Below are 22,547 nucleotides of genomic sequence, written 5' to 3'. Positions count from 1 at the left end.
TGCCTTGCACAGTTCCCTGCTGCTAACTCTTGTTAATAGTGTGCTTAAGATTCTAACTCACATATGTTAGGATTTAGAAAAGCTTAAAACCTAAAAACATTTGCTTTTATTTTAGTTTTCATATAAGCATGTGTGTAGTGTACAAGCACAAAAAGTGTATATAATTTGACTAACTATATTTAAGGTTCACTGTTGACAGTGGAATGCTGCTCTTTCTTCCACATCATCCTTGTCCCATATTTCTGGATATCAATAGTACCACAGTTACGTGATGTACACAATGTACTAATTACAAATAAGCTCAGTGACTAATGGTTCCTGACATATAGGTCTCTTTTTGTTCCTGGTCCACCATGACCCTGACCAAGAATAAGGACTTACTAAAGATGAATGAATCTTTAAAATACTGTGAAGTGCTGTTTTTGTCTTGAGCAAAGTGAAAATAGTCAGTGTACTCCACACCTGTGTAAGCAGTCCCTTGCTCAAATGTTAAAATAGGGCAGGAAAATATTATCCAGCATGTTATAACACTACATGTGTACTTTAGCAGCACTTTCCACAAGATAGAAATAATACCACCAGTGTTGGAGATTACTGCATCACTTCTATATTTACAAAGCAAAACCACACAAAACACTGAATAATTTAAACTTTCTTTTCTCAAATTGCAAGACATGTTTTTCCACATGTCAGTGTGGGTTTCCTCCAGGTTACCTGGTTTCCTCCCAACTCTCAAAAACATTCCTGTAGGTGGATTAGCTATGCTAAATTGCCTTAGGTGAGTGAATGTAGCATCCTGTCCAGGATACATTCCCGCTTCACGCTCGGTGCTCCTGGGATTGTCCCTGGATTCACTGCTACCATGACCTGATGATGAGAACACTACATGTGTTCTTTATCAGTATTTACCATAAAATAGAAACACTACCACATCTGCCGGATAACGATATCCATCCATCCATCTTCCATTCCGCTTAACCTACACAGGGTCATGAGGGAGCCTGGATCCTATCCCATGGAACTCAGGGCACAAGGGGTACCAACCCAATCACACACACATACCACGTAAAATGTGAAAATGCTAGATAACCTACAACACATGTCTTTGAACTGGGGAGGGAACCGGAGTAACCAGAGGGAACCGAGGAAGCACAAGGAGAACATGCAAGCTCTCCACACAAAGGTCAGAGGCGGGATTCGAACCCCCTACCCCAGAGGATCAAGGCAAACGTCGACACAAAATGACAGGGGATAGATAGTTTTACCTTTTTTTCTTTTAAACAAACTTAAGGTGATTGGGGACATTTGTGTGCAAGATCAGCAGTCTTAGATTGGTTATGGAAATGTGCAAATAATTAAGTATATATTTTGGCAAATAATTTAGCATTCCACTTCATTTAAACACCACGGACAGCTTTAACTGACCTAATAATGCGTTAAAATGGGAAAACACACATCTCTAGGGCAGTGGCCCTCTGGGACCCGAGTTTGTTACTCCTGAACTTAAGCAAATTAAGTGGTCATGCTCGAGTGCTTCATATTACAGGAAACTAACCGCACGTTACAAGCGACACGCGTTCAGATGATTATTATTACATATAAAACCGTAGCGTGTGAATTCCTTGTTGTGCGATTTTCACTGGAGCACGAGCTTCGCCATGGCCCTGGAGCCCACAGTGTGGTGGTGGTGGTGGTGACGTCACTGCCCGGGGTTTCCATCTCCACTGGCTCCGGTTAGAGTGTGTGAGCTCGCGACGCCGTCATGGTGGAGGCCGGTTGTTGTAGCACTCACGGCTGAAATGCCTGCTAGCTTCTCTGGGTCTTCTTCTGACGGAATACAAAGAAATTTCAAATGCAAACATTTTTTGGAAGTCGGGAAAGAGAAACATAAACAAACTTGACTCCGTAGGAAAAGTTGGACTGTTTTGGACTGCTCTCTCTCACAGGGAGCTAGCTTAGCCGCGGTTAGTCGCTAACGCTAACTGAGAGGAAAACAAGAAAAAAAAGGACGTCGGAGTTTCGGCAACGGAGCCGACTGGCGCCCGCTGGAGCCAGGTAACAAGACAAAGCGAAATGCCGCTCAACTCTGCATTATATTAACTTTAAGTGTTGTAGGGATTCATCCACGAGCCCTGTGCTGCTGCTGCTTTAGACGTGTGTAATTAGGCAATAACGAATAAAGCAGTGTCGCGGCGCGTATTATGGGAAGTTACTGTATTTACCATCATTACCGAGGAGGTCTGGTAGCGGTGAGGACAGTCAGTAAAGCCTGGTGATGCAGTGCGGGAATTAGCGCTAGCCAGTTTACACCAGCGGTCACCAAACTCAAACACCGTTTTATCAAAGCAACAGGGCATCTCGAAGCTTTTCCTCAGACCTTTCTTTCTAGAGATGTCCGTTTGTGATAGATAAAACAAACCAGAGTCAGAAAAGTCAGCTAAGTTACTTCCCATAGACAAACTCTGTAGGTTTGATTAGCTTTTAGCTTAGCAGTCTTGCTAGGCGGCTAGTTTACTGAAGATATAACGCTAAGCGTGTCCTTTCAGCGCCACGCAATTAAATGAGAACTAACAGAAGTGTACAAGTTAATAATATTTATTCTCTAGTTTATAGTTTAAAAAAACATTTTTTACAGACCTTTTGATATTTTACATATTCTCCCACGACATTGTGTTAGCAAAACAGCTAACACGCCGCACTCATTGGCAGAGCCTAGCTAGCTTGCTGTGCTGTATTCAGCTAACGTGCTAATACATAACTTTTCGTCAAGAAAACACGGTTTTAAGCATTAGCTTATTAGCTCGGTCGGCTAGGCAGTGGTTGATAGGCTGAATTTAAAATGTACCGCGAATTGTAAAGCTCGCTTTGGTGAACTTTAGTTCTAAGAGGGAAAACTACACCGAGTTGATGCTTTTTGTTTGGTTTAGAGCTCGAAGCGATGTGTTGGAGCTTGCATAACCTCTTTTGTCGGCATTGCTCTGATGGACATCCCCAGGGTGGGTGTTGTAACTGTGGCCGCCGGATACAGCGCCCTGCTCGGGCTTAATTGTCCAGGAGAGTACCGCTGCTTAGGCCTAACAACAGGCCTGGGCGCTATCATAAAGAGCAAATTTCTCATGTTGGCGACAATTATTTCTACAGTATAGTTTATTGCGTACAGTGGAAACGTGAATACAATTATCGCTTTTTTTTTCTTCTTTTAATCCGTTGACGATTGGTTTTTATTTCTTCATGTCATTCTTCATTCATTTCGAAAAGCTTCTTATGAGAAGCATGTTCACTGTGTGATCTGGAAGTGTGCCTAAACCTGTGCTCATTTTTGCTTCCTACCCTGCTGTAAGTTACTTTTAAATGCGAAACGTTTTAAGTAAAATTACCTTTAGCTGTGAGAATGATAAACTTGGTAGTCACTTGGAACAGGAACCGGTTATGTAGGCAATATGATTATGTAATAAACTCACCGTAGTGCTAGTTTGACATTGTGTCCTATCTTGATTAAATGTCGTAACCATCCTGTTGTATTTGCACAGGTGAGCGCCACTATACAAAGCTGGAGGTTTGGGATATTTGAGGCTGGTCAGGCCAAATAGCAAGCATTGGTTGTTTTGGAGACCCAAATATTTAAACCACAGCCATGGATGGCCGCAGTGAAGATGAAAGTGTGAGCAACAGCAGCGGAGATTCCAGGTAAAGAAAAGCTGTGTACTTTACATAAAGTTTACGTTAAAGTTGTCAAAGCAGTGCTGTTACTTTTGCATGTGGTGAGACTTTAATCCTTATGTTTTGTAAATGTCACGTTTGGTTCAGTCAGTTCATTGAGAGTTATGTGCCTTCAAGTCCTCCGAGGAAGTTCATATTTATGAGTTTGGAAGTAATTACGACGTCAGGTACGTGCGTTCAAGCCACTTTGGTCGGAGCAAGATGGCAGTGTCCCATCTAATAAATAACTTCTTGTAATTATGACATTATGGTGGCGTTCAATTCGTAAATAAGATCTTTCCGACCTGACTTGAGCGCACCGTCAGTTCCCTGAGAGTCCCCCCCACAATGAAAACTATTTAAGTATGACTCCAGACGGATTGACAACTATATATATATATATATATATATATATATATATATATATATATATATATATATATATATATATATATATATATATATTCCTCTTAGATGTTCATAATCTATGGTGAGGTGTCTTAAGGAAAGATATTCAACCATATATCCAGATTGTTTTGTGTGTTCAACGTGTGTTTTGTAAGCCTGCAGTATAGTTTATGATTAAATGTATGTTTTGTTGATATGGTTAACAATATGTTAAAGGATTTTAGTTTTAAAATCTGCAGTCGTCCACTTCTTTGCAGTTTTTAAAATTTATTTGGCCTTGTTTTGTTTGATGACACGGATGTCTGAAAACTTGATAATTACCCTGTTGTGTTGACTTCTTAGAACAGAAATTAACGTGGCAGTTAGGCAAATGTGGCTCTGTTTCCATCTTAATAAATTAAAACGACTGTGTGTGTGTTTCAGTAACTCGGACGATGAGTCTGGGTCTGGGTCTGGATCTGGTTCCGGTTCTGGTTCCAGCTCCAGCAGCAGCAGCTCCAGTAGCAGCCAGTCAGGGAGCAGCGACTCAGGAAGTGGCTCAGACTCGGGCAGCCAGTCCGATTCTGACTCTGAAAAGTCCAAGGGGAAGAATGGTCAGAATAACTCTGCCAAGATTGATTCATCAGAAGTAAGGCTTTATGATTTAGTTTGAGAGATTAAATCAAGGTGTCATTTTGTGGTCACAGATTAGTGCTAAAGTATTGAGATCTGTGTGTCCCAAAAGCATCACAAATAGGGCTGCACGATTATGGCCAAAATGTTGATCATGATTATTTTTGATCAATATTGTGATCACAATTATTTATCACGATTATTCATTGATTTTAGGGACAACATATTTTTATTATCGCACTTTCACATTTAAATAAACAGACTGCTGCTTTCACCTCCATGTTGTGCTACATTCTTGCTAATGTACAAATCTTTGCATCAAATTAGACTGGTCCTTAAAGTTCATCATCTCGTAGAAGCAAAATATAAATAAAATTGTACCCAAAATATAGGATAAGTAAAAAAAAAAAAAATACCATCAACCAAATGAAAATATGCAACCAAATGAAAACAATTCAGGCCTATGCAGAAAAGGCAATAAGTGTTTACAGGAGGGGAGAGACAGCCAGATCACCCAATAAAGTGGTGCAGGGATGATGTCATTTTGTACCGGAACCATCACACTGGTTTCCGCGACAAAAACCCAATACGATTTTCCCATAGTCTTTTGGATTATTGCAAGAAATAAGCTCTGTGATCAACAAAAGTTTACAAAACTAACACGTTTTGTCCATCAAGATAATTTTCATAAATGAACACAATTTTTATGACGTTTGAAGCCTAAATACAGTCGGCAGAAATAAACAGCTAACCGTACGCTATAAACGAACTACACCACGGTCACTCGACTTCGTCACCATCACCAAGCTTCCGACAACTTTTCCATGCTTGATTTAAAACATTTTCCATAATACGGATCTATTCTGTGGATGAATCTTCATCCACATTTTTTTTTTTTAATTGTGCACAGCATACCCGAATCAGTTTATCTGCAAAGACTTTCCCTGTTCGACCTGATGACGTTTAGTGTCCCCGAGAACGTCTGTAATCCCATTTAGCAACATGTTAGTGTCATGCTTTCCCCTCGCGCAAAGCGCTGGAGCGTGCTATGAAGGGCTAAAATGCTAACCTGTTTCCGGGTTTGGCATACAAAATGACGTCATCCCTGCGCCATTCTATGGTGATTGGCTGTAAGTTTAGGAAGCGCTTGATTTGATCTGCAGCAGAGTTTTCTATGAGCGGAGGACGAACTTTAAACGTCAATATCGCAGTCGATCATGTTCATGTATTTGTGGGTAGTCAAAATCGTAATCGAGATCAATATTCGATTAATTGCACAGCCCTAATCACAGCACATGTGAAGATCATTGTTAATTTTTTAGTGAGATCTTACAAACTACCAGATTATCCTTACAAGACTTTTGGGAAATTGGGCCAGTAAAGGTGAACACCTAACTACTATCATTGTCTAAGTTACAACATGCTCATTCCAAGCTACTGGTTTCCATTTATTGTTAACCAGGCTGGACATTTTCAGTCAGGCTGTTCCTCTAAAACTTGTGCTATACTAAAGCCAGCTTTAAGAGAGAATCCACACTAAACCAGTCTACAGTAATAAACATTAAAATATTTCTACGTTTTATTTCCTTTGTTGCAGTTTTGGAAGTCTAATCCCAGTATCCTGGCAGTGCAGAGGTCAGCTATGCTCAGGAAACAGCAGCAGCAGCAACAACAACAACAGCAACAGAGCTCGTCAAACAGTGACTCGGATGAGGTAGGACTTTGCAGGACAGCATTTCAAATTGCTGCTTTCATTCAGTATTGCTTCTGTTATTCTGCTTTTGGATCATTGTGTTTCATTAATGGATTACTAGCGTCTTGCTGGGCTGATGATATTCTCATTGTGGTTATCTCTAAATGAATGCATATTATAGACTTCAAGAAGTGTACACACGGATTGGCATAATAATGACATTCCAAAAGCCAGATCTTAAGTAATTTTTGTGTGTATTTACGTTTGTATTTGTATGTTTATTATTAAGGAATCCTCCAGTAGTGATGACTCGGATGATGACTCTTCGAGGAAACGAAAGAGTAAAGGGTGAGTCCAGCTATTAACCATCAATCAATACACAGATTCTTGGTATTAGGATATTCCCCAGTCATTGATAAACTGTTCAATATTCTCTGTGTGACAGAACTGGTTCCGAGTCCGATTCTGGATCTGGCTCTGGATCTGGTTCAGGGAGTGACTCCTCCAATTCTTCAGCCGAGGAAGAGGCAGAGAACAGCGAAGAGTCTGTTTCAGACTATGAGCCTAGCCACAAAGTTAAAAGCAGGAAACCACCTAACAAGTAAGGCAATAAGCACAGAATACCTTTTTGGTTTCTGAACACGTTACAAGTTTTTTTCGTCATGTCATTGGTGCTTGATCCGCTGGAATGCAGAATAACACACCTCATAGTTCTTCATGGAAAGTTGGTATTATAAAAAGCATAGATGGGCTCAAATGGTTTCTCTGTTCCATAATATTTAAATCTAAGCCTCAACAGCATCAAATCCAAACAAGTGTGGGTTTTTTTTTATTGAATTATTCTTTGCTCAGATATTCAACTTTTGCTTATTAATTAACAGTCATTGCTTTTAAGAGCCACTAGCTGACTGGAATGACACGTTGAGAATAAAGAAGCACATAACCTTCATATCAATCCGAAACAGACTTGCTGAATCTTACTTGTTTAAACTGTTAAAAAGAGGAGGATAGAGTAATGCTGAAAACATAAACAACAGTTTGGTACAGAACTGGTAAAACCCAAACTTTGTGCCAAAGGAAAATACAGAAGACTGGGGGGGCAGAAGATTAATGCTCATGTGAGAGAGAAATGCTGTTTTGTTTGTCACCTAGAAGTGGTCAGTCTCTAATCTCATCTCTGATCCTTTAGGATTAATGCCAGAAATGGAAAAAAGAGCAAGGTTTCAAAAAAGAAGCCCTCAGCCTCTTCGTCAGACGAGGATGATGACTATAAAAAGGCTCTGGCAGGTCCTCGGAGGCAGGCTACAGTGAACATCAGCTATAAAGAGGATGAAGAACTGAAAACAGACTCTGATGACTTGGTGGAGGTGTGTGGGGAGGACGTCCCACCGCCTGAAGAGGATGAGTTTGAGACTCTGGAAAGAGTGATGGACGTGAGAATAGGACGAAAAGGAGGTAAATATTTTTGTTGAAGTTTGAGGTTTTCCTGTTTGTTGACAAATGGCTTGTAATTTGAATTCTAGGTATATGCCATTAGAAACGGTTATTCTGTTACTCACACGTTTTCCCATTCTGGTCTGCAAGATCTTTTGAATTGACGTTTGTTGACTGCACAAAAATCCATTCTGTTTATTACTTCCTATTTGTCGCTTACAGCCACTGGGGCTACCACCACAGTCTACGCTGTTGAGGCTGACGGAGATCCTAATGCCAACTTCAACCCAAACAAGCAGCCAGGAGATGTGCAGTACTTGATCAAATGGAAAGGTTGGTCACACATTCACAATACCTGGGAGACGGAGGAGACGCTGAAGCAGCAGAACGTGAGGGGGATGAAGAAACTGGACAATTTCAAAAAGAAGGAACAGGAAAAGAAAAAGTGGTAAGGCTTTGTCTGTGGTGTGGTGGCATGTCTGTGACCTCTGCTTATAGAGGTGGAACCACAGACATTTACGTTACGTTTTCTCCTTGCAGGCTCAAAACAGCTTCACCTGAGGATGTGGAATACTTAAACTGCCAGCAGGAGCTCATGGATGACCTGCATTCACAGTATCAGCTTGTGGAGAGAATTATCAGTAAGGAGATACACTAGCGCTCATTTTGTTTATTGAAGTATTTGCATGCTGTTTGGTTCCGACCTCGACTATATCTTAATACACACGTCGGCGTTATTTTGCAAGGCCATTCAAATCAGAAGTCGGCAGCAGGCTACCCAGACTACTTATGCAAATGGCAAGGGCTTCCATATTCAGAATGCAGCTGGGAAGACGGGGCACTTATCGCTAGAAAGTTCCAGAAGTGCATAGATGACTACATGAGCCGGAACCAGTCCAAAACAATCCCCTTCAGGGACTGCAAGGTAACAGACTAGAGTAGAGTCCTCTAAAGCAAGCCCAATGAAAATTTAATAATAATATCTGTGCACTGCAGTCTTATTTAATGGCCCCATGCAGTGAAAGAATGTGCACTCTTGTTCAGGTTTTGAAGCTGAGGCCACGGTTTGTGCCCATGAAGAAACAGGCTCATTATATCGGTGGAGAAGGACTTGAGCTTCGAGACTACCAGTTGGACGGCTTAAACTGGATGGCCCATTCGTGGTGCAAGTATGTTTAGCTGTATATTAATTATGATTATGTTCTATTTTAAACGAAGGGTACAGTTTTCTTGTAACATATATAAATCAGATACAATCAGATGAGTGAGATATATGATTAGGTAAGTCTTCAATGAGTATCTTGTATTGTTCAAGATGATGCTATAATGTTAAATAGCATTGATTTATCACACGGTTCATTGGTTTGCGTAAGTTCTCGAGTTCTTTCGGGAGAAATGTTTTCAGTTCTCCAGAATGAGAGACGCATGTAAAATATACAGGTTGTTTTGCAAATATAAATATTAATAAATTATGTTCATAACAAACTCTTTTTGCATGAGCTGACATTGTTTGTAGTGTTTTGAGTCATGTTTATTATCCTGTTCTTCTGCCAGAGGGAATAGTTGTATTCTAGCAGATGAGATGGGCCTTGGAAAGACCATTCAGACCATCTCCTTTCTGAACTATCTGTTCCATGAGCACCAGCTCTATGGGCCGTTCCTACTGGTGGTGCCCTTGTCTACACTCACCTCTTGGCAGAGGGAAATCCATCTCTGGGCCCCACTGATGAACGTGGTCGTCTACCTGGGTGACATCAGCAGTAGGAACATGGTAAGATACAGCAAACTAAATGCAAGATTCACTCACTGTGAGATTAGGGAGAACATTATTTAGTTATTTTTATTTAGTAATTGCTTGACTGGAATGACCACATTATTTATCAAAAATTACAAAAAACGCCGATATATAAAAATTTTTTTAGCAAATATACACTACTGGTCAAAGTTTTGGAGACACTTGACTGCATTGTATCTCATGATCTTAAAAACCTTTTGATTTGAAGGTGTGTGATTAAATGTTTGAAATCTTTGTTGTAGACAAAAAATATAATTGTGCCAAAATATTCATTTCTTTCATTAGAAAACTAACATTTTATTTACAAAAATATATTTATTTTAAACGGACGACTAAGGAGTGAAATATTCCAAAAAGCAGCCAATAAGAGTCTGGCATAGGTCGGAAGTCCTTTAATACTTTTTAAAAAGCATCTCAGGGGGATTCCTCAAAATGCCAAGAATACATTTCTGGGAATTCTAGGCAAAAAGGGTGTCTACTTTGAAGATGTTAAAAATACAAAATTATTATTATTTTTTAATTTGTTTGTTTATTTTATCACAACATAATTCCCATAGTTTCATTTGTTATTCCGGAGTTTTGATGACTTTATTATTATTCTAAAACGTGGAAATAAAAATAAAGAATGAGTGTGTCTAAACTTTTTACCTGTATTGTGTATTCCATTCTCACTCGTGCTGCTTGAGCGGTCAGTGTTATTTTTAAATATCAAGGGTTTTTTTTATTTTATGATGCATTATGTTTGGGGAAAAAGTGTATTAATAATTGTTGTACTGTTCTTCTTTAGATCAGAACCCATGAGTGGATGCATGCCCACAACAAGCGGCTAAAGCTCAACATCCTTCTCACTACGTATGAAATCCTCCTGAAAGATAAGGTATGATGTTAAAACTGATTGTCAGCTCATAAATTCCTGTTAAGTTTCTTTTGTCTGTCGCTTGTGGTTTTCTGACTTTCAATTATGACTTTCAGTTTCGTTATTAGTTTCAACACGCAACAATTTAGTAGAAATAACGTTTTAAATGGCTGTTACGTGTTTGTCTAGTCATTTCTGGGGAACGTGAGCTGGGCATTTATTGGTGTGGACGAGGCCCACAGGTTGAAGAATGATGATTCCCTTTTGTATAAGACCATGATTGAGTTCAAGTCCAATCACCGGCTCCTTATCACAGGAACACCTCTGCAGAATTCCCTCAAAGAGCTATGGTCACTCCTCCGCTTCATCATGCCAGAGAAGTATGAGCGCTCTACAGTATAACTGCTGTGCTCCATACAACACTGACATTTGCTTTTTAGTTGTAAAGTGTTAGAAGTATTTTTGTAGTTTGTTTTTATCTTGTTGGACTTGGTTTTACAGTTGTGCTGAGATTTAATTGGGGTTTGGTTGTCAGGTTTCACTCGTGGGAGCGGTTTGAGGAAGAGCACGGTAAAGGCAGGGACTCGGGCTACACTAGCTTGCACAAGGAGCTGGAGCCTTTCTTGCTACGCAGGGTCAAGAAGGATGTGGAGAAGTCACTACCTGCCAAGGTGGAACAGATCCTTAGGGTGGAGATGAGTGCCATCCAGAAACAATACTACAAGTATGACCAAGCATTAAACGCACCTTTTGACTGCCCACATTCTTGCTTGTCTGTTAAGTTAAGCGATTGAACATTTATTAGCATTCAAATCGCTTTGGCAAGTACTGCATTTTTCTCCTGCATCGATGAGTCATGGTTATGGATAATGAAATACATTTAATTTTCCATAGGTGGATTTTGACAAGAAACTACAAGGCACTCAGCAAAGGCACGAAGGGAAGCACGTCCGGTTTCCTCAACATCATGATGGAGCTGAAGAAGTGCTGTAACCACTGCTACCTCATCAAACCACCAGAGGACAATGAGTTTTACAACAAAGCAGAGGCCTTGCAGGTATGTCTAACAAAAGAGTGAACTCTAGATTAGCTACTGTTTTCTCCCACTCACATTTCTTGATAAATATCTTCTACAAGCATTGATCAAAACAATGAATTGAGATTTTCATAAATTCTTTTTTAAAGACTACAGATCATTATACACATTATCTATAACAAGCAAGCTCTTTATCCTAGTACAACAGTGAACACTTAAAAATGACTTGCATTGTCTTACAGTGATCAGACAATCACAGTAACTCCTTCCCAGAAATAGTAAGCCATAGCTCCTAAACGTCAGCTGCATAATATTCAGAAAGTGTTGCTCTAACAGATTTCAGCAGACAAGGTGAAATGAAATAAGCAATTCATAGGAATAGAAGTTGAAATCCCATGTTTTGTTTAGCACCTAATTCGCAGTAGCGGTAAGCTGGTACTTCTGGACAAGCTCCTGGTGCGGCTGAAGGAGCGCGGCCACCGTGTGCTCATCTTCTCCCAGATGGTCCGGATGCTGGACATCCTTGCAGACTACCTGAAGAGCCGCCAGTTCTTATTCCAGGTGACCAGAGTACTCTTGTCTGACGTTTGTGTTCCAACAACAATTCACAGTCAGTGAAAATGTTTGGTGCATCAGGCTGAAAAGTGTGTTGTCTTGCAGAGGTTGGATGGTTCCATCAAGGGTGAGATGAGAAAACAGGCGTTGGATCATTTCAATGCAGAAGGGTCTGAGGTAAATTCTCTGCTCTTTTGCACAGTATGTGTAAGTGTTGTGTTTTCAGACTGGACATGAACATCTGTTTTTGTGTTTTGTCTGTCTGTCTGTCTTTTTTTTCCCCCTCTGTAGGACTTCTGTTTCCTGTTGTCCACACGAGCAGGTGGCCTGGGCATTAACTTGGCTTCTGCTGATACCGTGGTCATATTTGACTCAGACTGGAACCCCCAGAATGACCTGCAGGCTCAGGCAAGAGCTCACAGGATAGGGCAGAAGAGACAGGTACTGCACAAAACTACATACTGCTTTTTCAAAAGCATTCTCCTTTTCAAAATAACTCTGTTCAAAACCGATGATCTGTGATGTGTATATAAGTTCTATTCTTGTAAATAATGGTGCTCTTGTTTAACATACAACTTTTTATTTATCAAGATAAAGCTCTTTCTAGTGATTCACTAGTATGTTTTGCAGTGTTATTAAAACATAATCTTTCATTTTTTCAGGTAAATATTTATCGTTTGGTGACTAAGGGGTCTGTGGAAGAAGACATCATTGAGCGAGCCAAGAAGAAGATGGTGCTGGACCACCTTGTTATTCAGAGGATGGACACTACAGGGAAAACAGTTCTTCATACTGGTGCTGCTCCTTCCAGGTAACGTAACAGCTCAGCATTAATAGCTTGTTAGAATTCCCATATTTCTGCCTGACTGGAGCTTAATATTCTTTAGGAGGTCCGGGATTCTCACCTGTAACTGTGGTTATCACAGTAATGTCACCGAAAAAGCTTGCAAAACCCCTCATTTTATACATCAGCAGGGGTTCACAAACCCCACTTTGATAGCCACAGCTGCCTTAACGGTTTTAATGTTTTGTCTTTTACTCTTTGGTGTTTAAAGCAGTTCCACTCCTTTCAACAAAGAGGAACTGTCTGCGATTTTAAAGTTTGGTGCTGAAGAACTTTTTAAGGAGCCAGAGGGAGAAGAACAAGAGCCCCAGGTGTGTTGATTTGCAATGGCATGTAAACAATAAAACAGCATAAAACTGTTTAGACTAAATCGAAATGAGGGTGACGTGTGTGTGTGTGTGTGTGTGTGTGTGTGTGTGTGTGTGTGTGTGTGTATATTTTTAAAATCTTGTCTGTAGGAGATGGATATTGATGAGATTCTGAAGAGAGCGGAGACCAGAGAAAATGATCCCGGTCCATCTACCGTAGGAGAAGAGCTTCTCTCACAGTTCAAGGTCTGTAAATGTCATTAATATCTGTTGTGGCAGGACACTCTCTTGTCCACAAAATGGTCTGAGTTCAGAGTTTGCATCGCTGCCTTGCTTTTAATCATTTTTTCTCCCTCCTCCAGGTGGCAAACTTCACCATGATGGAGGAGGAAGATATGGACATGGATTCAGATGGCAACCGGAAGACCTGGGATTCAATCATTCCTGAAGAGCAGCGGAGGAGACTGGAGGAAGAGGAGAGGCAGAAGGAGCTAGCAGAGATCTATATGCTGCCCCGCATGAGGAACTGTGCCAAACAGGTTAAAGGAAAAATCCTGTTACCTCTGACTCAGTGAATGTGGTTACAACCACATAGTGTTTTCTATATTTTTAGTCAGCATTATATAGATCTGAGCAATATGGGAGATTTATTGCAAATCAAGTTTTTTTTAATCAAAGTTTGTTTATAGATTTGTCAGTCACGATTTTTTAATTCCCCTGGCTTGCTCTGATTGGCTAAAGACCTCCAGTAAAAGCAAGCTAAAAAGAGGAAGAAAAAAAAATTAAGACAAATGAAATATTAGTGAAAATTATTTCCAAGGTTTAAACTTCCATTGCAAAGGGACTTGCTCACCTTTGGACACTTTGAATATTACATAACGTATGCGGAATGTTAAAATGATGTCAAACCGAACCGTTGCAGTAATGCTGACGTATTGTTATAATGGTTTACTGGATTGTAGATAAGCTTTAATGGTAACGAAGGCAGGCGGAGCCGGAACAGAAGATATTCTGGCTCTGACAGTGACTCTGCCTCAGACCGAAAGAGGCCCAAGAAGCGAGGCAGACCTCGAACTATTCCTCGAGAGAACATCAAGGGCTTCAGTGACGCTGAAATACGAAGGTAAAAGTCACTCCCTGTTGCCAAGCCCAAAACCTCAACCACTGTAGGAATGTTAAACATGCTATTTGAAACTCCTTTCTTGAACTTGGTATTTAAAATGTCTCCAAAAGTTTCAACTGCCATGCTTTTTTTTTTTTTTTCTTCCTATATAGGTTCATCAAAAGTTACAAGAAGTTTGGCGGCCCTTTGGAAAGGTATTTTTCTTTCTCTTTTTTTTTTCCTCCCTGTCTTTTAAATTAATTAATTAATTACTAAATAATTTTAGCGCAATCGCTGATACATCTTTTCCCATATTCTCACTGACTTTATGTAACAGGCTGGATGCTATTGCCCGGGATGCTGAGCTGGTGGATAAATCGGAGCATGACCTGAGGCGGCTAGCAGAGACGGTACACAATGGCTGTCTGAAAACCCTGAGGGAAAATCCATGTGGACCAGAAAAAACCTCAGGTATATAGATTATGTGCAGTTCGATGGCCATTTAGTGACTTGTCATTAATGAGCAGCAAATTTCCTGTAATCTACATCTGCTTGTTTTGTGTTTTTAGGGGGCAGGCGAGGGAAGGTGAAGGGACCTACCTTCAGGATCTCAGGTGTTCAAGTGAATGCTAAGCTAGTAATCTCACATGAGGAGGAACTGGCCCCTTTGCACAAAGCCATTCCTGCTGACCCTGAGGAGAGGAAGAGGTACCTTAGTGTTCTCTTTATAAATATAGCATTTTAAAGATTTCTTTCCTGTTCATGATTGTAGTACTTAAATAATTTTATATTGTTTTTTATTTTATTTTATTTGCAGTTTTATTTGATTAAACCAAGTTCCATTTGCACAGGTATATGCTTCCTTGCCATGCAAAGGCAGCACATTTTGACATCGAATGGGGAAAAGACGATGACTCCAGCCTTCTTATTGGTATTTATGAGTATGGCTATGGGAGCTGGGAGATGATTAAGATGGACCCAGACCTTAACCTCACCCACAAGGTACAAAAATTAGTTTTTGTTTTGTAACCTGATAAAAATTTGCTTATTGTGTTAATTTAGGAACTTTGACCTGTTTTTACTTAAATTTTAATTTGTTAACTTGTCACTTGTCTTAAACAGCTTTTACCAGACGATCCTGATAAGAAGCCACAGGCCAAACAGCTCCAGACACGCGCTGACTACCTCATCAAATTACTCAGCAAGGACCTCGCCAAAAAGGAGGCCCAGAGGCAAACGGGCATGGTGAGAACACTATTTTATCCTGAATCAGTCTCAACAATGTGTACCTTACCATCTTGTTAAGTTTGTCTGGGCTTCAGTATAAAAGAGAAATGTCTTGGACCCTGCTTTCAGACTAGACAGAATTTCTGAAAATATAACATTAGCTTTGGGCTGTAAGTCACAAGCATCGCTGGCCAACTAACACAGAAATATTTATTCCTGATCAAACTAGCCACCCAGCTAACCTTTGATAAAATATGGCATGTATTGTATGTGCTCCATGATTAGTGGGAGAATAGGGGGTCCATCTTTATAAGAACAAGTCGTTTATTTGTGCATTCTGTCAGACTGGCTGTCTAACTCAGGCTTTACATTGTTTAGTGATATGACCAAGCTTTTTCAGAGTTACTGTATTTTATCATGTTTGAGAGTCATTGGATGGTATACAGTGTTTACTTTAATTACTCAACTTGTATATTATACGTTGTGTATATCACGTGTGTAATTCTTGTTATTAATACAATCTTAATCATTTTTAGAAAACCGCAGCTGCACATACCATTATGCTTTTATGTATTTAGAATTGCATGTGTTTCGGCCGTGCCTTAGCTTTTATACTGTATTAGTAGGCAGGAAGCGTTTAATCATGTTGGACTTTTACTCTGTGAGTAAATAATCACGGTTTGACATTGTGCAGCCAATATTCTGTCCTGTTGCCATCATACGCATAAGCATTAGAATTACATACATACTAATTTGGTTGTGGTTCTGTAGCTCTATGCACCAAGATAGATGAAAGGAAAACTAATAAAGTAAATGTTAAGTTAATTGAGAAGAAGAACTTCTGGTTCCTATCGTTAATCATAGCAAGGTTGGCTTTGTTGCCCTATTCGTCTTTAAGGAGGCTATAAAATGATAGGAAGGTCTTTTGCCCTTTTGATTAACCGAATATATGCATCATTGCAGTTCCTATTCTGAGAATTGTGTACCAGAAGTGGCTTGTGCTTCAGTACTCAAGAAGCCACTTCCTCCCTAGGGTTGCCTGTGACGTTTTCTGCCCTCTATCTTTCATATGTTAATGGTTTGTGATTTTACGTTAATAGAGTTAGTGTTGGGACCTATTTGTGCTGCAGGCTAATTCTCGAAAGAGGAAGCCACGTGGAAAGAAGAACAAAACTGTGAAACCGAAAATGGACGAAATGGTCAACAGTCTGTCATCTGCTCCTCCCTCAGAGAAGAGCTCAGAAGATGAGGACTACAAGGAAGATGAAAAGGTCTGTATTGTAGACTGGCTGCTGTTGTGCCTTTTTTCGTTTGATTGTTTTCTAAAGACAGGATTTACTTGTTTGTTTTTGGAGGGTTTGTCATTCGCCTGCTTTTTTTTATTATTATTATTATTGTGGGTTTTTTTTATGACCTCTACCCACGTGACTAACGGTTTGTTCTAACCAGTTTCTGACCTTTTCTTTCTACCAAGTCTTTATTGCGAAGTGCCTATTTATGCTTTAAGGGAAGTCAAATGACTGTGAATATAATGCCTTGCAAACTGAGAACCAGAAGCAAGCAAACTATGAAGCTGCTTGATGGTCATTTTATCAGTGATTAGCTCTGACGTTTACCTTAATCTTGTTTGCAACATTAGAATTTGTTCATGAGGAAAGCTAAGCTTTGTTGATTTTGAAATAAAGCTTAATGTTGATCATAACTGTTAGATGCAAACATTGCTTCAGGGTAGAAGGTAAAAGGCATTGCTGAAATGTCACATTTTCCCTCTTCCCCTCAAAAGGACTCCCCACCTGCCAAGCCAACACCACCAAACAGAAGGGGACGAGCTTCTGATCGGGTGATAAAGGAAGAAGAGGAGGAGGAAGAGGAGGAGGAGGAAGAAGAGGAGGACGAGGAACCAGAGCCCGAACCCACTGTCAAAGAGCCAGAGGAGAAGGAGATAAAAGAGAGAGAGATAAAGAAAGATATCAAACAGGATAAGAAAGAGGAAGGTCGGGACATCAAAGTGAAAAAGGAACCCAAAGAGAAAAAGGAGAGCAAGCCTGTGGAGTACAGAGTAGAGGAGTCTTTCATAGAGAAGGTACTTGAAGAAAACAAATCTTCTTTTAACTCTATGAAAAGTTGTTGTGAATTACTGAAGGTTACATAAGAATGGTTTAAGCACGAAAAATGTAATTTACCCTGGTTAGACTTGATCACTTATTTATTTTTATTTTTTTACCGTATTACAAAAAAACAGTCTCCAGAAATAAAAGGTGAAGTTCGGGAAAAGAGCAAAAAGGCAGACACGCCTGTCCATATCACTGCTGGAGGAGAGAATGTTCCAGTCTCCGAGGAATCTGAGGAGCTCGACCAGAAGACCTTCAGTGTGGTGAGTCACAGCTCACTCGTTCCTCGTTCTTTTCCATGGTCTTAACCTGTACCTGCTAGTTTACTGATGTGAGCTGCATCCTCTGGATCAGACTTGTATAACATCAGAATGTGACATTGATTGCTTTAACAGATTGTTCTGAATTGCAGCTGTATTCATCACTCACACTGTAGTTGAGTCAGTAGCTTATTTGCATTTTTTTTCCCAGTTCGCTGATCATTTATATCTAATGGAGAGTGCTTTGAATGAGTAAATTTTTTACCAATGGTTTTAGTAACTACATAGTTCTTGTCAGTTAGTTTATTAATTCACCAACACCAGTAAAGTGTTTAACCCTGTGCTTAACAGTGTAAGGAGCGCATGCGGCCGGTGAAGGCAGCCTTAAAACAGCTGGATCGTCCTGAGAAAGGTCTTTCTGAGCGTGAGCAGCTAGAGCATACTCGTCAGTGCCTAATCAAAATTGGTGACCACATCACCGACTGTCTAAAAGAGTACACCAACCTTGAACACATCAAGCAGTGGAGAAGGTGTGTGTGTGTGTGGTTCGCTTTGATTGCTTTTCTAAAAACTTGCCCAATGAAATATCTCTTAAAATATATATATTATACTTTATTTTATATTGAATTCATTCAGTTTAACATAGTTTATAATTCTCTCTCATATCATGACAGAAATCTTTGGATATTTGTTTCCAAATTTACGGAGTTTGATGCAAGGAAACTTCATAAACTGTATAAGCATGCAATCAAGAAAAGACAGGAAAACGCTCAGGTATGTTTCTGTTTTCATCAGCATTTTATTAGACGGTGGAATCAACTAATAGGTGAAATGTAATTTAATGATTCTATGTGCAGGCTGTAAAGAACAATAAATGGCATATTTTTCCATATTGTATTTTTAAGTTACAATATTTATGGTTTGTATTAATTTCAGGCAGCGGACCAAAACACTAGCACTGTAAATACACAAGCCTTTAGACACACAGGTATGTCTCTTATTGCATCAGCATTTCTTCAAATATCTTTTATTTTTAATTGTGGCATCATTTTATAATTATTTTTCTCTTAACAAGTGGCATGTTAGTATAAAATGCCTCACAATAAGAGTGAGACTTCTAAATTATAAATATTTACAAAACCAACCTAGTAAATCAACGTTAAAAAGCCCTTAAAAAAATTACTTTGCAAAAAAAAAAAAAAAAAAAAATCTCCTCCTTTCCTGTGTTCCCAGACATTGAGAGGTTAAAGGACTCTCAGCAAGACGAGAGCAGTAGAGACAGCTACAGTTCAGACCGACACCACTCGACCTCACGCAGCCACGAGCAGAGCAAAGAGCGCCACTCTGGTGACGCGTACAGGAAAAGCTCAGACTCCAGGAAGAGACCGTACTCCTCCTTCAGCAATGGCAAAGACCACAGAGAGCGAGACCACTACAGAGAGCGCCAGGACAGCAGGTCGGTCATACATACCCCGTCAGAGTCTTCCACTCGTGTAGAATAAACGTAGTTACAGATTTTCCTATATCAAATTAAAGATTTCAAATTTCAATTCAAATTGCATGGATTCTTGAATAATTAATTAGTGTACATTTCGCCAGATAGAGCCAACATTGGCAGTACCACTACAATGTGTTCGTGTCATGGAACATGAAAACTGGTGCTTTCTTACATCGTAATTTGAAGTCCTAGGAGATGCCCATAACCCACATCAAAAAGCTGCTTCTTGCAGTAGTTAAAACAAATCCTAAATATAGGCTTTCTGTTAATCTGTTCACCATACAAGAACACATTGTATGCCCAGTAGAATTCTTTTTGAGATTCAGTCAGTGGAAAAGACAAAATCTGTAGGAAAAGCGTTATTTTAGAGTATAGGGCTATTCGGGCGGGACTAGTTTTATATGGGGAGGTAGGGTAACGTAATAATTACCAGAGATTCTCGAGCTGAACCGGTGAAGATGTCGGTGTCTACCTTCTAAAATGGTCTGTAATAATAACCCCGGGTTAAACTAATCCCGTGCGAATGCGCACGCGATTCGTTCTCGACATTTAGTCCAATTGCCAAACACCACTTTGACAGAGGGAGAGTTCTCCGTTTCTTCCTGAAAAATCTCCTCCCATTCAGAATGATTACGTACCATTTGTTCAAACAGCGTTTGACCACGTCGTTCTCCCCAAAACTGCAACTAAATAAAGTTTCAGCGCTCATCCAGTTTCGGCTTTTCTCTTGCTTCATCTGTGTTGTATTATCAAACCCTGAGGTGTGGAGCAGCATGTTACATATGACGCACAGGGCTGCTGTGATGGGCCGTCAGCACGTAAACGGCCAAGATACACCCATCTTGGCAATTTCTAAAGAAATCGCTTATCCTGTGCGAATTGACTATAAATATCACAGATGTCCATAGTAACAATTAGTTTCCAGCCATATGTCCTGAAAACTAATCCTGTCCGAGTGGGGCTTGAGGGACCTTAAACATTCAAATGTGGGCGTGAAATATTATGCTAATTTAAATAGGAAAATCGGTTCCGAAAGCCCTTAATCTCCAAGCGTAACAATTACATATAAACCCATTTTTATTTAAAAGTTTGTCAAATGTTTCAAATGAATTTCCTTGTACTTGTATCTTCCCACAGATATTACAGCGACAGCAAGCATAGGAAGCTAGATGATCACCGTTCTAGTCGAGACAACTGGTCAGATGGCAACAATAAGGAGCGTGTACACCCGGAGCACCGTTCCCTCTCGGAGCACCGCTCCAGCTCGGACTACAGTCACCACAAGGCCTCTCGTGACTATCGCTATCACTCAGACTGGCAATTGGAGCAGCGCGCTTCGGGTAGTGGGCCACGTTCTCCTCGAGACCAGAGATCGCCCTATGACTCCCGATCGCCCATGGGCCACCGGTCGCCTTTTGAGTACTCTTCTGAGCACAAGAGCACGCCCGAGCAGGTCTGGAGCAGTCGTAAGACATAGCGCTCAATCAGCCATAGATACACAAACGCAGGAAATGCCTTATTGGACTTTTGGCCGCTGTACTGCGCATCTGAGCTTCTCTTTGGAGGCTTGGTGCACGCCTCTCCTCTCTTCTCCAGGCTAAGTTTGAATAACTGGGGAGTGAACACAAATTACATATTTTTGTATTTAATAGTCCTGCTGCACCATTTCCTAGGTGTGGTAGTATGAGGTTTCATTTTTAATTATTTTTATACAGTGACTACTTTTTCTTTCTTCCCCCCCCAAAACGCTTGTGTTCCACCGCTACCTGCGACACTGGATCCTGGCATTGACTTACCACATTTGTAAAGCAGCTCTTGACTTTAAACAGAAGTGTTTGAACAGAGGAAACTAGCATAATGTATTGTCTTGATACTGGGCTAAAGGTGGCTCTCTTCTGAGCAGCCTGAAGGACTGGGGTTCACCTTCCAAAGTACCTCGTTTACAATGTGTTTGTTTTGTTTTTTTTCATGTGACCACCATGCCGACTTTTTGTTTCTTTGCATCATGCTTGAATTATTTAATTCTCAGCTGTAACATAATCTGGATTCTGTTTTGAAAGCATCTGAAAATGTCATTTTCGTAAAATTGTACTACTGTAAATTATTGTATAAAAGTAAATTTGAATGGGCTTTTTCTTCTCAGGCTTTTTTTCTTAAAAATCTAGTCGTTCCCTTTCCCCACCAACTCAGGCTTGTTTGTCAGTTGTATTGATTTAACGTTTCTATGTCCATAGGACGGTTTGTGTAAATGATGTTATTTACAGTGTAATTTGGGGAAAGTGGAAACTTATCTATTTGTGTATTCCTGTGAAAAGACTTCTTTGAATCCCAGCTTTGTTTGTTTTTTTGTTTTTTCTTTCTTTCCGTTTTCAAATTCACACGTTGATGTCTAAATTGTTCAACAACAAAAAAAAAGCCTCATTGAAATGGCAACATCATGTCAGGAAAAACGGTGAGGAGTGATGGTTAGAGGCACTTATGTGAACTTGAAATAGTTTTCTTTTTCTATAAAATTCCATCTTTCTCTTTTTAAAAAAAAAAAAATACATAAATGTAGGCAATAATGTAAAATCTATGCAGCCCAAGTGTATTTCTGGTGAACGGCCCAATCAAGTCAAAATGCTGTTACAGTACACACTGTATATAAATCTGCTCTATATTTCAAATCAAATTTACACTGAAAATGCATGGATTTTTTTTTTTTTTAAATTGTTTTATAATTGTTTATAAAGTCATTAAACTCGAATCACTGTTTTCACCTGTAACGTGGCTGTTGGCATCAGTATACATCACTTTGAAAGTTTGGTTTTGTTCATTTTTTTCCTCCTGTTCCCCTGCATTTCTCAAAGCCATAAAGTTTCAGTTTCACGATGTTTTATTATTATTTTTTACTCTCGTGTTCAGCAGGATCAATTCTCCACAAGGCGAGTCGTTTAATTGATTCTTCTCGGTGATCAATGACAATAGACCGATCAGCTGAGCAGTGTTTTGCGCCCCCTAGTGTGCAGGCGTAAAATGCATTCTCGGTCAGCGCCACCTCTCGTGCAGGCGTGAATTAACAGAAGGCGATGAATCGTTTCGGGTTCGGTGTGAAAGCACCGTTCGTCAG

At 39.9% G+C, this 22,547-nt stretch overlaps 1 protein-coding gene and 1 long non-coding RNA gene across 3 annotated transcripts; one reads left to right on the top strand and one right to left on the bottom strand.

Annotated features, from left to right (window-relative positions):
* The first annotated feature begins 1,735 nt into the window (after window positions 1-1,735).
* chd1 (chromodomain helicase DNA binding protein 1) lies at window positions 1,736-22,203 on the top strand. 2 transcript variants are annotated; one of them, XM_017489594.2, is made up of 37 exons: window positions 1,736-2,055; window positions 3,531-3,687; window positions 4,531-4,735; window positions 6,317-6,433; window positions 6,702-6,760; window positions 6,858-7,013; window positions 7,602-7,867; window positions 8,069-8,294; window positions 8,387-8,487; window positions 8,593-8,771; window positions 8,891-9,015; window positions 9,401-9,617; window positions 10,429-10,518; window positions 10,687-10,877; window positions 11,033-11,221; window positions 11,392-11,554; window positions 11,942-12,094; window positions 12,194-12,265; window positions 12,380-12,529; window positions 12,751-12,899; window positions 13,147-13,243; window positions 13,391-13,486; window positions 13,603-13,779; window positions 14,203-14,363; window positions 14,516-14,557; window positions 14,680-14,813; window positions 14,912-15,050; window positions 15,194-15,344; window positions 15,465-15,587; window positions 16,700-16,840; window positions 17,353-17,652; window positions 17,812-17,943; window positions 18,292-18,470; window positions 18,615-18,714; window positions 18,877-18,928; window positions 19,174-19,396; window positions 20,576-22,203. In XM_017489594.2, exons 2-37 carry the CDS (start codon window positions 3,635-3,637, stop codon window positions 20,913-20,915), a joined length of 5,448 nt encoding a protein of 1,815 aa, XP_017345083.1. In that variant the 5' UTR covers window positions 1,736-2,055; window positions 3,531-3,634; the 3' UTR covers window positions 20,916-22,203. The 2 variants fall into 2 exon arrangements, with proteins under 2 accessions (XP_017345083.1, XP_017345081.1); XM_017489592.2 differs by having other exon boundaries at window positions 13,144-13,243.
* LOC108277151 (uncharacterized) lies at window positions 1,773-3,124 on the bottom strand. The gene is made up of 2 exons (XR_001815082.2): window positions 2,638-3,124; window positions 1,773-1,827 (listed from the first exon to the last, which is right to left on the bottom strand). It is a non-coding gene; the product is annotated as an uncharacterized LOC108277151 (long non-coding RNA).
* Window positions 22,204-22,547: the final 344 nt, after the last annotated feature.

This window comes from Ictalurus punctatus, chromosome 16 (genome assembly GCF_001660625.3).
Source record: "Ictalurus punctatus breed USDA103 chromosome 16, Coco_2.0, whole genome shotgun sequence".
NCBI lineage: Eukaryota > Metazoa > Chordata > Actinopteri > Siluriformes > Ictaluridae > Ictalurus > Ictalurus punctatus.
This window is presented reverse-complemented; position numbering and strand designations above follow the sequence as displayed.

Coding starts and splice junctions, on each gene's coding strand:
- chd1 (XM_017489592.2), top strand. CDS start 3,635: ATGGATGGCCGCAGTGAAGATGAAAGTGTGAGCAACAGCAGCGGAGAT. Junction 15,588..16,699: donor CCCAGAGGCAAACGGGCATG/GTGAGAACACTA, acceptor TTTGTGCTGCAG/GCTAATTCTCGAAAGAGGAA. Junction 18,929..19,173: donor ACAAGCCTTTAGACACACAG/GTATGTCTCTTA, acceptor CTGTGTTCCCAG/ACATTGAGAGGTTAAAGGAC.